Source organism: Gymnoscopelus microlampas, assembly GCF_963454915.1.
Source record: "Gymnoscopelus microlampas genome assembly, chromosome: 19".
Classification (NCBI taxonomy): domain Eukaryota; kingdom Metazoa; phylum Chordata; class Actinopteri; order Myctophiformes; family Myctophidae; genus Gymnoscopelus; species Gymnoscopelus microlampas.
Window position 1 is genome coordinate 1,344,747 of NC_139956.1, and position 15,000 is coordinate 1,359,746.

Below are 15,000 nucleotides of genomic sequence, written 5' to 3' on the forward strand. Positions count from 1 at the left end.
CACTTGAACCCTAGCATCCCTTTTTCTGAGGAAAACTTTAGCCAAAAATAGCAGATCTACAAGCTCACAACGCCTCGCGCTGCGAGGCGTTGTGAGCTTGTAGATCTGCTATTTTGAGCTTGTAGATCGGGTATGTTTGGCAAAGAGGTATAGGTGTAGAGGGGAAAAAAGAGCAGGCCAAGTAAACAAAAAAGTTTAATCTGAAACAAAACTTTATACAATATAGAGGGGGGTCCCTGCTTCATCTCTCTCTCAGCTAAGGGGTCCCTGCTTCATCTCTCTCTCAGCTAGGGGGTCCCTGCTTCATCTCTCTCTCAGCTAGGGGGTCCCTGCTTCATCTCTCTCTCAGCTAAGGGGTCCCTGCTTCATCTCTCTCTCAGCTAAGGGGTCCCTGCTTCATCTCTCTCTCAGCTAGGGGGTCCCTGCTTCATCTCTCTCTCAGCTAGGGGGTCCCTGCTTCATCTCTCTCTCAGCTAGGGGGTCCCTGCTTCATCTCTCTCTCAGCTAGGGGGTCCTTGGCCTGAAAACGTTGATATACCATACTGTATATGTATGGTTAGTCTCATACAGGAGCATGAATGTCTAAGTCATTCTTAAGGAATAGAAAGAAGAATTGAAACATGAAAATCTGCCTCAGTCATCTAGTTGATTGGTTCTCAAAATGGGGTCCTTATGGGGGGGGGGGGGTTCCAGGGGGTCCCCAGCTACATGTGTTAATATAGTTTCACAATCATTTTAACCACTTTAACCTTTTATACTTTGGCTATTCAAAAATAGCAGATCTACAAGCTCATAGCGCAAACAAATGTGCAAAACTTTGAATATATATTTTATATATTTTAACTCAAATCTTTGCTTCTGGGGGTCCCTGGAACAAACTATTTTGAGATGGGGGGTCTGTGGCCAAATACATATAATTTTGGGGGTCCTTGACATGAAAAAAGTTTGAGAACCACTGATATGAACTTAGGCAATCGTGAGGGAAAATAAGTTTATCCTAATAGCCTGTGTCTGTTTATCTGTCTTTATTTATATGTGTCTAACTGTACTCTCCTAACACTGCTGATTCATCCTGTCTTACTGCCTACAGCCTATCATCCTGTCTCACTGCCTACTGTATGTTCTCAGCCTATCATCCTGTCTCACTGCCTACTGCCTATCATCCTGTCTCACTGCCTACTGTCTGTTCTCAGCCTATCATCCTGTCTCACTGCCTACTGCCTATCATCCTGTCTCACTGCCTACTGTATGTTCTCAGCCTATCATCCTGTCTCACTGCCTACTGCCTATCATCCTGTCTCACTGCCTACAGTCTGTTCTCAGCCTATCATCCTGTCTTACTGCATCACTGTCTGCTATGTGAACTGTACAGCTGCTGACCGCACGTCCCTATAGGATAGTGAGAGCAGCAGAGAAGACCACAGGTGTCCCTCAATCCCCCATATCTGAAGGCCATGAGAATAATGATTTAGGGCAGGGGGTCTTCAACGTTTTCAGGCCAAGGACCCCCTAGCTGAGAGAGAGATGAAGCAGGGACCCCCTCTATATTGTATAACATTGTGTTTCAGATAAACGTTTGCTGCTCTTTTCTTCCCCCAAAAATAGCCGATCTACAAGCTCAATGTTCGCCTCAGAAAAGGAATTCTAGGGTTCAAGTGGTTAATGTAAAAAAAACTAAATCCTATCACACAAAGATTTGGCGGACCCCCTATAGTAGCTCTGAGGACCCCCTAGGGGTCCCGGACCCCCTGTTGAAGACCTGTGATTTAGGGGGAAGCACCAGTAGGACGTCCAACAGCTTCTTCCCCCAAAACCATCAAAACCCTGAATGCTCGCACACGCCATATGGCTACTGCCCCCAAAACCAACATCTTGAGAGATGAATAGCACTTTTGAATAGTGACACTTTGAATGCATCTGCACTTATCTTCTTTTTTTTTTTACCAATGTTGTCTGCTCTCTCTACTTTTTAATGTTTTTTAACGACCTGGCCTCTCTTTAATGTGTATTGTTTTTAAATGTGAAGCACCATGAGTTGCTCCCCTAGTGTGTATTGTGGAAGTGACAATAAAACTGATTCTGGTTCTGATAACGTGAGAAAAAGTGGAAAATATAATAATGAATGTAACTGTTCTGTTTAATGATAAGATCATTGACACACTTTGAGTTAAACCTGCTAATCTGTAAAACAGGGAATCCTAGTGGCTCCTCAGAGTTACTACAGGGGCAGGGGGGGAATCCTTGTGTGATAGGAACTTCAAACCTATATTCCAGGGGGGGGGGGGGAATAACTGATCTACAAGCTCACAACGCACCAGATCTGCTAATTTCGGGAGGGGTGAGTAGGTGCAAGTACGGAGCCAGAAGTAAAAGTATTGAGGGTTTAAGCCAGGGGTAAAATGTCTGAGAATACACATTAACACAAATCCAGCTTATTAATTGAAAAGATCATTACATTACATTATGAAAAGATCATGTGTAAAAAACAAACACACATTAATTTAGAGGAACTTTAAGCAGGGGTCTTCAAGGTTTTTTAGCCCAAGGACCCCCTAGCTGAGAGACAGATGAAGCAGGGACCCCCTAGCTGAGAGAAATGAAGCAGGGACCCCCCACTATATATTGTATAACATTGTGTTGCAGATGAAACTTTTCCATAGATTTCATAGATAGCTTTATAGACTTGTCTGACAGACACTATGAACAGTGTTGAGTCAATTCATGTTTATCTTTTATATTATTATGTTGGATTCATGTTAATGTGTATTTACCACTTAAAGGAATAGTTCACCCAAAAAAATACTCATTTTCTATCAATTACACACCTCATGAACCCTGGAATTCATGGAGATTTATTTGTTTTTGTCGCATTTCCTGAGACAATAATGTGATGACCGGTGGAGTCTCCTATAATGACCGGTCAGTTTGTAGACGGCTTGTAGATCGGCTATTTTCAACAGCATCATCAAGGCCCACCAAAATACAGTTTTTGTCGACTCAATCAACAGTACATCTAGTTATTTACTTTAACTAAAACTAAAACGTAAAACTCACCTTTTCTTCTCTGTATTCTTTGTTTGTACATATATTTGTTTGTGATATTATTCATGTATTCTTGTGTTGATATTTGAACTGTTAGGTGCCACTATATATGTCTATGAATTGAATACCAAGGACCTCAATGGAAACAAGACCGCAAGGACTTTTTTGGACGGACCTTTTAGAGAAAGTGTTAACGACTGTACCTGTGCTGTTCTACTTCATTCCTTCTGACCGCCAGAGGCAGTGTTTTCAACACCTGGATATTCATCGCGCGCTCGCGCATAGGTCGAATATTAATACCAACAAAGTCACTCGTGACCTGTGTACGCGCACGTCACCTATATAGGTACGGTGGACACAGCGATCATTCTCTTTCATCTTTTCGCCTCCAAGAGGCGTAGGTCGATCAACGGCAGCTGCGCGTGGAGTCTTGCAACCAACACGGTTGGGGCCACGGACTAGTCCGTCCTCCAGAGACTGCGTAGTCTGCTTTATACATTGGATTACCCCGTTCATAGGGGCATCGGAAAGAAAGAACCGCAAAGGAAAAGAAAGGACGCATGTAGGAGCAGCCCTGCAGCGGTGAATGGAGCTAGCTTGCTAGCACTGAAGCTAACAACAATAGCAGCGTGAGCTTCAGCCCGCTTCACTGTTGTTGTTTGTCCTGACACGGATAGCTTGGAGCCATGGCTGTACATTGGCGACGGTGAGTGCAGGTATTTGGCTGTGTTTATAGGGATAACATTTTTTTCTGAAAGGAGAAAATATATAATGGAATGTGCATCTCCGTCTGCCGCTTTGAGAAGCCATGGCGGGCGGCCCACCGCCAAATAGCGTAAGCATTGAGTGTGTCTCGCTGAACTATTGCTTGTCGCTGGACGAAAGAAATGGAGAGTAAAAGCGCTGAGAGTGTATCCCATTCTGCCGTTTTGAGGAACCATGTGCGGACCACCGCAACATAGCGTCAGCGTTAGGAGTGTTTCCCATTCCGCTACTGCTTGTCGCTGGACGAAAGAAGGGGAAAGTATTAGCGTTGAGAGTGTATCCCATTCTGCCGCTTTACAACCACGTGCGGACCACCGCAACATGGCGTCAGCATTGTGAGTGTTTCCCACTCGGCTACTGCTTGTCGCTGGACGAAAGGAGTGTAAAGTATTAGCGTTGAGAGTGTATCCCATTCTGCCGCTTTACAACCACGTGCGGACCACCGCAACGTAGCGTCAGCATTGTGAGTGTTTCCCATCCACTGCTGCTTGTCGCTGGGGAAAAAAAAAAAAAAAAAAAGTTAGAGAGCAACTGTGATAAGGTGAGATCCCCATGCACACAAATCATAGGATATGTGAGAGACAGGCAGATATACACACTGCCTCCCTCAGGAATGCCAGTCTTGAGCCCTGTAAGGGGTCTTTCTAAGCGCCAGCGTCCATGTACTAGGACCTCAGGCGTCAAGAGGAGACGTCAGGAGGAGTCCGTTGTCCCGCAAAGTGGACACATTGACCTCTGAGTTTGCTCAGGTTAAGGCTCTTCTTCTCAACCTGCAGCCTGGTGCTCCCCGCACCGATGCTGTGGCCCCAGCGCCTCCACTCCAGGTCAGAGATGGGAACTATGGCCATGATACTGTCGATGTTGCTGATCAACATGAGGACAATGCTATGTCTATTGCAGCCTTGGACTCCCACTTTGAGAGACCGCGGCAGAACCTGATTGCCTGATTAATGTCTCATAGGAGGTGCTCTCCCCTCGACGACATGACGGCGGTGGAGCCAGATTGACTGGTTAATGTGTCTCATAGGAGGTGTTCTTTCGCCTCGAAGGGACGACCAAAGCGTTAATGGGCGCAGTGGCGGAGAACTGGACTCCATTAAAGTACAAATACCTCGAAATTGTACTTAACTACAGTACTGAGTACATGTACTTAGTTACTTTACACCACTGTATGGGCCCTCTTCTGTGAATGTTTTGGCTGAGAGTGGTTCTCACTCTAACACAGACATTCTATCTACCAGACATGGGGTGCTTGTTAGCTTGATTGCTGCAGCTAATAAAGAGCATCCAGAGTGTGCTTCACTCGGTCGTTATTGGACGATATACTGTGTACCTATTACTACATGTACTTGGTGCTATGTCCAGAGAATAACACACTACCGGACAGGTGTGTGCATACAAGTCCCAACTCCACTGAGCGCCAAAACACATGTCAAGTAGTAAACGCTGCTCAGTACTGACTTAAGCAGCATATTTTGCCTGTGATATAACAGGGATATGCCAATACTGCCACTGTGTGTGCTTAACCTCACAGTTTGAGTGCGTATCATAGCTGCTGCTATTCGGAGTATACTGTTTTGTGCTTGGCAGTAAAATGGAATTATAATACTAGTATGGTTCAAGTGTGTCTCGCTTTGCCATCACTTGGTTATCATACTGTGTGTATTTGACACATGACATGACACTGTGGCTTGAGTGGTTCTCGCTCCTTGCTACGACGACGTTACATATTAGTAACATTGTACGCTGTGTACTGATAATCAATAAGCTTTGTTTATTGGCAATGGATCCCCATTAGCTGCGGCGAAGGGACAGCCAGCAGCTATTCTTCCTGGGGTCCAAGGCAACGGAATACATTAACAAGTACATAGGTACTTGACGCTGTAGCTTGAACGATTCTCGCTCTTTTGCTATGGCTACGTTATCAATAGCACTGAGTGTATCTCGCTCTTCTGCTGTTGCCCACTAATACTGTGTGTACCTGGTACTACTACTGCTATTCAACATATGCAGTATACTGTGAATACTTGATATCATAGCTTGAGTGTATGTCGCTCTGCTGCTATCCAGATAATACTATGTGCTTGGTAGTGCAATAGTCTTAAATAATTCTATATGACGATTGAAGTGTTTCGCTTCACAACTTCTTGACTATCATACTGTGTCCTATGGCTGTGAATGTTTGGCTGATTGGCCAGCCATGGGGAGTACAGCCCAATAGGGCCTAGACCTAAGGCTAGTGGTTGATGCCAACATTGCTTACTTGCTTACATTACCTTACTGTAAGTCGATCCGGATTAGGTGCGCCTGCTAAAAGCCTAAACTGTAAACATTGCTTCTCTGGTGGTGTCACTAGATGAAGCTGTTGAGCTGGATGACGGTTGCTCATGGCCACAGTGTTAGTCTCTTGTCTGCTACCTAGAGCCATGCCACAGCAGCTGGAATGGGATGTATTGGACATTCCCTTAACTACCTCGCCCTGGCCCTCCGGCATGCGAGTGTTGATGCGCAGACACAGCGCCTGTACAGCACCTATACAGCGCCTATACAGCGCCTATCACTCTAGGCGTTTGCTTGCAGGATTAGAGAATCAGCAGACAGTCTACTTGCAGAATGTCAGTGCCACGTGTGGCTTTTCTAAGGGGTGGCCATAACTGAGTGGTTAGTGGCCCGCATGGGGAGCCAGAGCCTCTGGATGTCCCGGGGTCGATGCCAGGCCAGCAATGGGTCGATGTGTGTCCCTATCTGAGCCCCTAATTGCCCCCTGAGCGCCGTTGAATGGCTGCTCACTGCTCTTAGTAGTTCTAGGATGGGTAAATAAATACAGCGGGTGGATTTCACCTATGTACAAAGGTGAAAAAAGGAAAAAAAAGAAAAGTGTGGACCATTCCAACAGGCCCCACTCCCATGGAGGGGCAGTGAGACACTTCACACTCTGCCTGTCATTCCAGGCCAGACGTTTGGGCCTGCTACCCGACAGGCCTTGCGGCATAGTGCACCGCGAACAGGCAGTTCAGTTCAATTGGAAGGTTTCTGCTTGATCTACTTGATTTACTCATATATATATTTGTGGCTTGGGCCTCGAACCCCAAGACTGCAACAGAATGGTGAGGGCCTCCAGCCAGCGTTGTTGATGCACTGGACCTGCATGCAGTGCACCTGGCCCTCAGGATGTTTATGCCGTGTTCAATAACACAATAGGTCAACAGTCTGTCTTCTGGGGCGCTTAACCCAGTCAGTCTCTGCAGGAGGCTTGGAAGCTCCTTCCGTGGGCCTTGCCTCATCTTGCAAATTTCATAGCAAGGCGCTTGTTGGGTGTACAGTCCAGGCTGCGGACATGTTTCCCACTGGAAGCCTCTTGGATCCGATAAAAGTTCGGATCACGTGCATAGGTATGGCAGAGCGGTAGTACCGTTAGCCTTGAGGGCATAACGCGTTGTTGACTGTAGGTCTCCCTTCCGGGACAGACCAGTCCGTTAGGGCAAGATGCTCTGGCCTACTGCAGCTTCTCAAGGAAGTGCCTTGGCCTCTCCACGGAGACAAGATCTCCTGTCACAGTTTGGGGGGGAGGTGCATGTGGCATCCTCACTCCTAACCTTCGGCTGCATCATTGACCACTGAAACTCAAAACTATTGTCCGAACATTACTGGATTTTCGTACATCGTACCAAAGGAACAAGGATTAGCGTTGAGGGTGTTTCTCGCCCGGCCGCTTTGATATACCGCAAGCATTGGGGGTGTGTCTCGCCCCGCTGCTGCTGGTCGCTGGACGACAATAGAAATAAAACAATAAGGGTTAGCGTTGAGGGTGTTTTCTCACCCTGCCGCTTTGATATACGAGGGCGTGCACGCCAGCGAGTGTAAACTGTGCTCTAGTTGGGACCACTGTATAGATTGGAGCGTTGCTCTGTGCTTATGCCGCTCTAGGTTTCCGCGGAGGATGTTAAATGAAGGGTTCAGCCTCTCTACCATTGAGATGCTCTCCACGTGTGGCTCCCACAGGTTGCATGGGTGCCTTCATGATGCTTGCCTGTGGTATTGGAAGCTTTGTCCCCAGCCGGTACATCAGGCTTCTCTCAGATGACCATCTGTTAGTGCTCTTTGTCCTCACTGCTTCATCGGCAGAAGTGAGTAGGTGGGCTTCATGCCCTGGCCATTGCCAGAGACTGTTAAAGTGGGACTCCGATGGGTCTGGGTTTACCATATGGCCGACCCCTCCTTACGTCCTCAGAGGCTTTCTGCCTTTCACGTCAGCTAGCCTATTTATTTGTTAGTTTGCTCCTCAACCAAGGATGGAGCAACTGCATTCTAGTACCTGCCTATTGTGTCCCGTCCGGGCTCTGTGGCAAGACATAGCTGTGATGGCTGGAGTTTGGTTGTATTTGTCTGTGATGAAGGGCACAGCTGTGCCTTGGCTTAATGGAGACTTTCATTGCTGCGTTCAGGCAAATGTACGTCTTCAGTGGACCTCTAGGTTTCCCCCAAGGCATTTCTTGACCGCGGGTGTTGCCAGAGCCTCTCCCTCAGTGATACAGGCTTGGAGCAGGCCAGGAGATGCAGCCGAATGGGCTTCATCTTTCATGGGTTTTTTGCCCGCTCCTGTATATATATATATATATATATAGTCAACCTTGCCGTCTCTCAGCGACGGCTGTGTTGTTGTCTGTTCATTCTATCTGCAAACCGACCTCGGTAAGCGCAGATTCCTCGTGACTATGTTGGTATTAGTCATCCAGGTGTTGAAAACACTGCCTCTGGCGGTCAGAAGGAATGAAGTAGAACGAGAGTTATGCATATAACTAAGGTTCTACGAATTCCGGATGACCGCCAGAGTTGACTGTCACTCGGAATCTCATTCTCGACGAAAAGATTTCAAGAGGATGATCGCTGTGTCCACCGTACCTATATAGGTGACGTGCGCGTACACAGGTCACGAGTGACTTTGTTGGTATTAATATTCGACCTATGCGCGAGCGCGCGATGAATATCCAGGTGTTGAAAACACTGCCTCTGGCGGTCATCCGGAATTCGTAGAACCTTAGTTATATGCATAACTCTCGTTTTACATTTATGCCTAATAAAAAACATTCAATCAAATGGAGTTGTATTCTAAATACTATGACTTAAAACCACATAAAAAAATGTGTGTGTTTATTTCCATAAATTAACGCCCTACTTGATGACACTACAGCATCACAAGCAGCAGATCTACAAGCTCAAAACGCGTTGTAGATCTGCTGCTTTTGATGCTTTTGTATTTAAGTCCTGAAAAGCAACAGTTGTGGAGATGTGAGGTTTAGATCTGACAGACCATATCAACCAGGAGGAAGAAGAGAAGTTCACACCTACTCTAGTAGTCTTTATATAGATCTGTCTGTCTGTCTGTCTGCTTCTGTCTCACTCTGTCTGTCTGTCTGTCTGTCTGTCTGTCTGTCTGTCTGTCTGTCTGTCTGTCTGTCTGTCTGTCTGTCTGTCTGTCTGTCTGTCTGTCTGACTGACTGACTGACTGACTGACTGACTGACTGACTGACTGACTGACTGTCTGTCTGTCTGTCTGTCTGTCTGTCTGTCTGTCTGTCTGACTGACTGACTGTCTCTGTCTGTCTGTCTGTCTGTCTGTCTCACTCTGTCTGTCTGTCTGTCTGTCTGTCTGTCTGTCTGTCTGTGTCTCACTCTGTCTGTCTGTCTGTCTGTCTGTCTGTCCATGCAAGGCACCAACCTGCTCATCAGGAGCAATTAGGGGTTCAGCGTCTTGCTCAAGGACACTTCGGCAGTAACTCTGGGTGTAGAAAATATTCTTATGAATAAAAAACAAATCTCTCTCTCTCTCTTTCTCTCTCAACAGTAGACCTACATACTGTATATGAGAGGTTTTACATGCTTCTTGTATTTGAAGTTTGGTTCAATAAGCCCTTCCTGTTATAGATGACAACATTCCATTATTATTATTAGCATTCCATCCAGTTGTACCAAATCCTGTTACATCATAAAACATCCTCTTACATCATCATACAACATAACAGGCTGTTAGAGCCGGCGTGAGAGAGAGAGCATGAGAGCCAGCATGAGAGAGAGAGAGAGAGAGAGCACAACATGTGCATTCCTCCAAACTACAAGCTTTATCAACTCTGACCCATTTAAACCAGGAACGCATATCCGTGTAACCACTTAAAACCATATACTTTGGAGTATTCAAAAATAGCAGATCTACAAGCTCACTTTTTTATTCTTAATAGGAAGAAAACCAACGAGAGGCACCGCCGAGCAAGCCGCTAGGCGAGCTAGTCACCGTGCCGGACGTGCCACTAGAGCCGCTCAGCGCCGTTCGAGTTAATGTACCGATAGGCGTCACAGAAGAGGGGCGTGGCCAAGTTGCAGCGAGCGGGTACGGAAGCGACACTCGCGCCCGCGACCCGAACGTGGTGTTACTGAAACAGTGGGCTATGTTATGGTCTGTTTGTTATGTTATGGTCTGTTTGTTATGTTATGGTCTGTTTGTTGCTCCTTTGGTCCTAAAAGTAAATAAATAAATGAATACACTAGAAAGGTGCGCTCCTCACAGCGCAGATCTCCGCCAGGCCAGGTTATCCACACAGAACAGAGTCTGTGAAACAGACAGTGAAATCATCTGTGTGCAGAATGCAAAGTGCTCTCGTTGATAATAATAATAATAAAAAATCTGACCGATTTCATGTCGTGGGGGAAATTCCACCACGAAGGGTTAATCCGGCCCTGACGCAAACCGTAGCCAATCAGAATGGAATATGACAACATCTGATGATCTTGATCACATGATGCCAAAGATAACGTGTAGGGATTTGTGTTTGAGTTCAGGACAAAATGTGTATTTAGTAAATACTGTGTTTTGAAGCTGAAGTTTGTCGACTAACACTATGACGACAAATGTTCAACGACGACAACTAAACAAATCTAAAAGAAAAACGATGACTAGAGCTATGACTACATATATTGACAATCTTGTCAACAAATAAAAACTAGACCAGGGGTCTTCAACAGGGGGTCCGGGACCCCTAGGGGGTCCTCAGAGTTACCAAATCTTTGTGTGATGTGATTTTAATTTTTTACTTGAACCCTAGCATCCCTATTCTGAGGAGAACTTCAGCCAAAAATAGCCGATCTACAAGCTCACAACGCCTCGCAGCGCGAGGCGTTGTGAGCTTGTAGATCGGCTATTTTTGGCAAAGAGAGGTATAGGTGTAGAGGGAAAAAAGAACACAAAAAAAACGAGTTTAATCTGACACACAATTAATTGTACACCATATAGAGGAGGGGGTCCCTGCTTCATCTTTCTCTCAGCTAGGGGGACCTTGGGCTGAAAACGTTGAAGACCGCTGAACTAGACTATAATGGAGAAGAGATCCAGTAGAACTAAGACGGGTCATGTTATGCTTGGTCGTGCGCGAGTCGCGCTCCAACAGCAGCTCATCTAGAGGCAGATCGTCTATTCTGTGGTCGCTCTACAAACCAGCCATTATTTACAACGGCATTAAGACCCGCCAAAACACGTTTTAGTCGACTAAATCAACTGCAAGTCAATTTAGTCGACTATGAATAAAATGAATAAGGGGAGTTGTGTCACGATCCAAGCAATCGGGGGGGGGGGGGGGGGGGGGTCGACCTACGGTTTGATCTAGAGTTCAAGAGTTCAAAACGTGAAGGGGGCTGTTATATAGCGCCACCATCAGGCCAATGTTTGGGGCAGAGGTTCTTCTTTTGCCTATAGGGACTGTGTGCGGTTTCACAGCAAATCAGTCCAGCTGTGTACGATATTAGCTGTTCACTGACGCATGCACGCGCACAGACACACACACACACACACACAGACATACACACACACACAGACATTCACACACACAGACATACACACACAAACAGACAAACGCACGCACACACACACACACACACACAAACACAGACATACACACACAAACAGACAAACGCACGCACGCACACACACACACACAGACACACTCAAACACAGACATACACACACAAACAGACAAACGCACGCGCACACACACACACACACACACACACACACACACACACACAAACAGACAAACGAGCACACACGCATACGCACGCACACACACACACACTCACACACAGACATACACACACAAACAGACAAACGCACACACACCACACACACCACACACACACATCTTTTAAGCTGAAGTCTTTCACTGTACTTACTTGGCGTTTGCAATTTTTGCCGAGTAAAGAATTCAATCAATCAATCAAACACAAGTATCCAATCAAACATCAGGGTGAATATAGTAAACAAGATGTGGACCAGGTTTATGTTTATAGAGCACTTTATGGGACTATTATCAGCCAATCAGAACCAAGGTATTTGAACCATCAATGTTCAGATAAATATTCTAATATTACAATGTATAACTAGTATTATTTTGGGACAGTATCGGCTATTAGTGGCATTTTGAACTCAACGTTCTAGAGAGTTGTAAATCAATTTCTAACGTGTGTGCTTTTCAGTGTGGTAAAGTAAAGTAAGTACATTTACTCAAGTACTGTACTTAAGTACAATTTTCAGTACTTTTACTTCTACTCCACTACATCTCAGATCCAAATATTGTACTTTTCCTCCGCTACAATTATTTGAAATCTTTAGTTACTAGTTACTTTGCAGATTTTGATTATCATTAACATATACATTAACCACTTCAGCCCTGTAAACATTTCGGCCATTTGAAAATAGCTGATCTACAAGCTCACAATGCGTCGCGATGCAACGCATTGTGAGCTTGTAGATCTGCTATTTTCAAATGATTGTTTTAATACATTTTAAAACATTTGAAAACTTGTGAAACAGGACATTCTGCATAATGAGTAGCCTACTTTTAAGTCCATTATCAGTACTCTGGTGCATGTTCTGAATGGACATGATGTTACGGTGCTTTTAGACGGTTTGACATTAACTGTCAGAGACAGAGAGACAGGACAGAGGAAGAGCCAGACATAAATGTAAAGTGACAGGATGACAGACAGACAGACAGACAGACAGAATGAACGTGTCTCACTCACCGGGGGACTGAAGCTGACATGGGTCCATGACGTCTCTGCAGTGCTGTCCTCTGTGGTGACCCGTCCTTCTGACATGTCTGTCTGTCTGTCTGTCTGTCCCCCAGAACTCACAACATCTCTGTTTGCCTGTCTATCCCTCTGTTTGTCTGTCCCTGTCTGTCTGTCGGTTTGTCCCTGTCTATCCCTCTGTCCCTGTCTGTCCCTGTCTGTCTGTCTCCCTATCTATCTGTCTGTCTGTCTGTCTGTCTGTCTGTCTGTCTGTCTCCCTATCTATCTGTCTGTGTCTCTTTCTAAACTGTGAAAGCGTCTTGTGTTGTGAGGAGAAACTGAAATCACGCCCCCACCTCTCTCTCTCCCTCGCTCTATCTCTCTCTCTCTTTTCTCTCTCTTTCTCTATTCTCTCTCTCTGCTATCATTCTATTCTCTACCTCTTTTCATGTCTCCCTTCTTTCCCTCTAATGCCGTTTATCAATCTCTCTCCTGCTCTCCGTCTGTCTTCCTCCCTCTCCTTCTCTCTGCCTCTCACTCTCTCTCTCTCTCTCCTTCTCTCACTCCCTCTCTCTCTCTCTCTCTCTCTCTCTCACACACAAACACTTTTCTGTTTCAATTTCACTCACATTCAGTCTCTGTTGCACACACACACACACACACACACGTGCGTGGACACACGTGTGCACACGTGCACATATTCAGTTACACAAACACGTCGGAGTTCCAAGAACTGGTCAGATTTTCTCCACGTGCGTCAAGTCTCAACATGAGATTAACACACACACACACACACACACACACACACACACACACACTATCAGGTCGCCTCAATCAAACAGTGGGTAATTACAACCGCACTGCATGCTGGGACGACAGCCCACCTGGGAGTGTGTGTGTGTGTGTGTGTGTGTGTGTGGTAACCAGTGCACATGCATGTTTTGGTGTGCTGTTAAATTCCCTGTGGTGGGCAAACATAGTGCAAATAAACACACACGTGTGTGTGTGTGTGTGTGTGTGTGTGTGTGTGTGTGTGTGTGTGTGTGTGTGTGTGTGTGTGTGTACAAGGCAGCGTACTCTGGCTCTTAAGCCAAGTGAAACCAACACACCGCCAGGACACAACCGCACACTGTGTGTAAGTGTAAGTGTGTGTGTGTGTATGTGTGTGTGTGTGTGTGTGTGTGTGTGTGTGTGTGTGTGTGTGTGAGTCACAGGGACATAAGGAGCACTTGATTTCCACACCCTGGGTTCTCAGAGCAAAGAGAGAGAGAGAGAGAGAGAGCAAAGGAAAAGAGGTGTTTTCACCGTTTGTGTTGGTAAACACAGTAAAAAAAAACATCCCTGTACTTGAGTACATCTACTTAGTTACTTCTCACCCCTGTGATTATGTAATAATTGTGACCAAAGCATTCTCACCTTCCTTCAGCGTTCTGTTTGGTCACATTAACCAATCACTATGAGAGATGTGATCATGTGACAGAGCCTACTGTCAGTACTGTCAGGGCCGTGCTTATGAAGGCAAGCTTTGGCGGACCGCCTTTTAACACATTGATTGCCAAGATATTAAACATAGTTTTCTATTCCCGTGCCGGCGTATCATTACTTCAATCCAATGATATTTTTAACGCTGTGGAACCGACATTGTGTAAAAAAAACACACAGAAAAAGTTTCCTGTGAGTAGACGGAAGGATCTGTGTATCCATGGAAACGACAAGTTTCCGCCATTTTGGAGCTTTGGTCCGCTGAAAACGGGTGGTTTTCAATGGAAAAAAAGAAACTGAGTCACAGCCGTTTTTCTGAAAATCCCATCATTGGGGCGGATGGAAGTGACGTTTTTTGGAATGACGTCACGTCCACATTTTTCTTCTCTGAGAGACGATCGATCATTCCAAAGCTGTGTTAGGGCGCCTCTGGTGGGATTTCCCCCCAAAAATGAAAGAATGCATATATGCGATCTAGGCAATCAATGTGTTAAACTATTATTTTTTAAATGTATTTATAAAATTATAAACAAACAGCTTTCCATTCCATCCGAGGCCCCCAAACAGTCAGGGCCCGACTGTGGGGCCTCATACTGGGGTTTGCCTCGGGCCTCCTGATCCCTAAGCACGGCCCTGACCCTGAGTACTGTGAAC

At 45.7% G+C, this 15,000-nt stretch overlaps 1 protein-coding gene across 1 annotated transcript in view; it reads right to left on the reverse strand.

Moving 5' to 3' along the window:
• The window catches only part of corin (corin, serine peptidase), a 58,341-nt gene extending 45,375 nt beyond the window's left edge, over positions 1-12,966 (reverse strand). The window contains 1 exon segment of the mRNA XM_084042873.1: positions 12,877-12,966. Within this exon segment, the coding sequence (XP_083898999.1) occupies positions 12,877-12,951 (75 nt within the window). The 5' untranslated portion in view covers positions 12,952-12,966.
• Between the last annotated feature and the right edge of the window lie 2,034 nt (positions 12,967-15,000).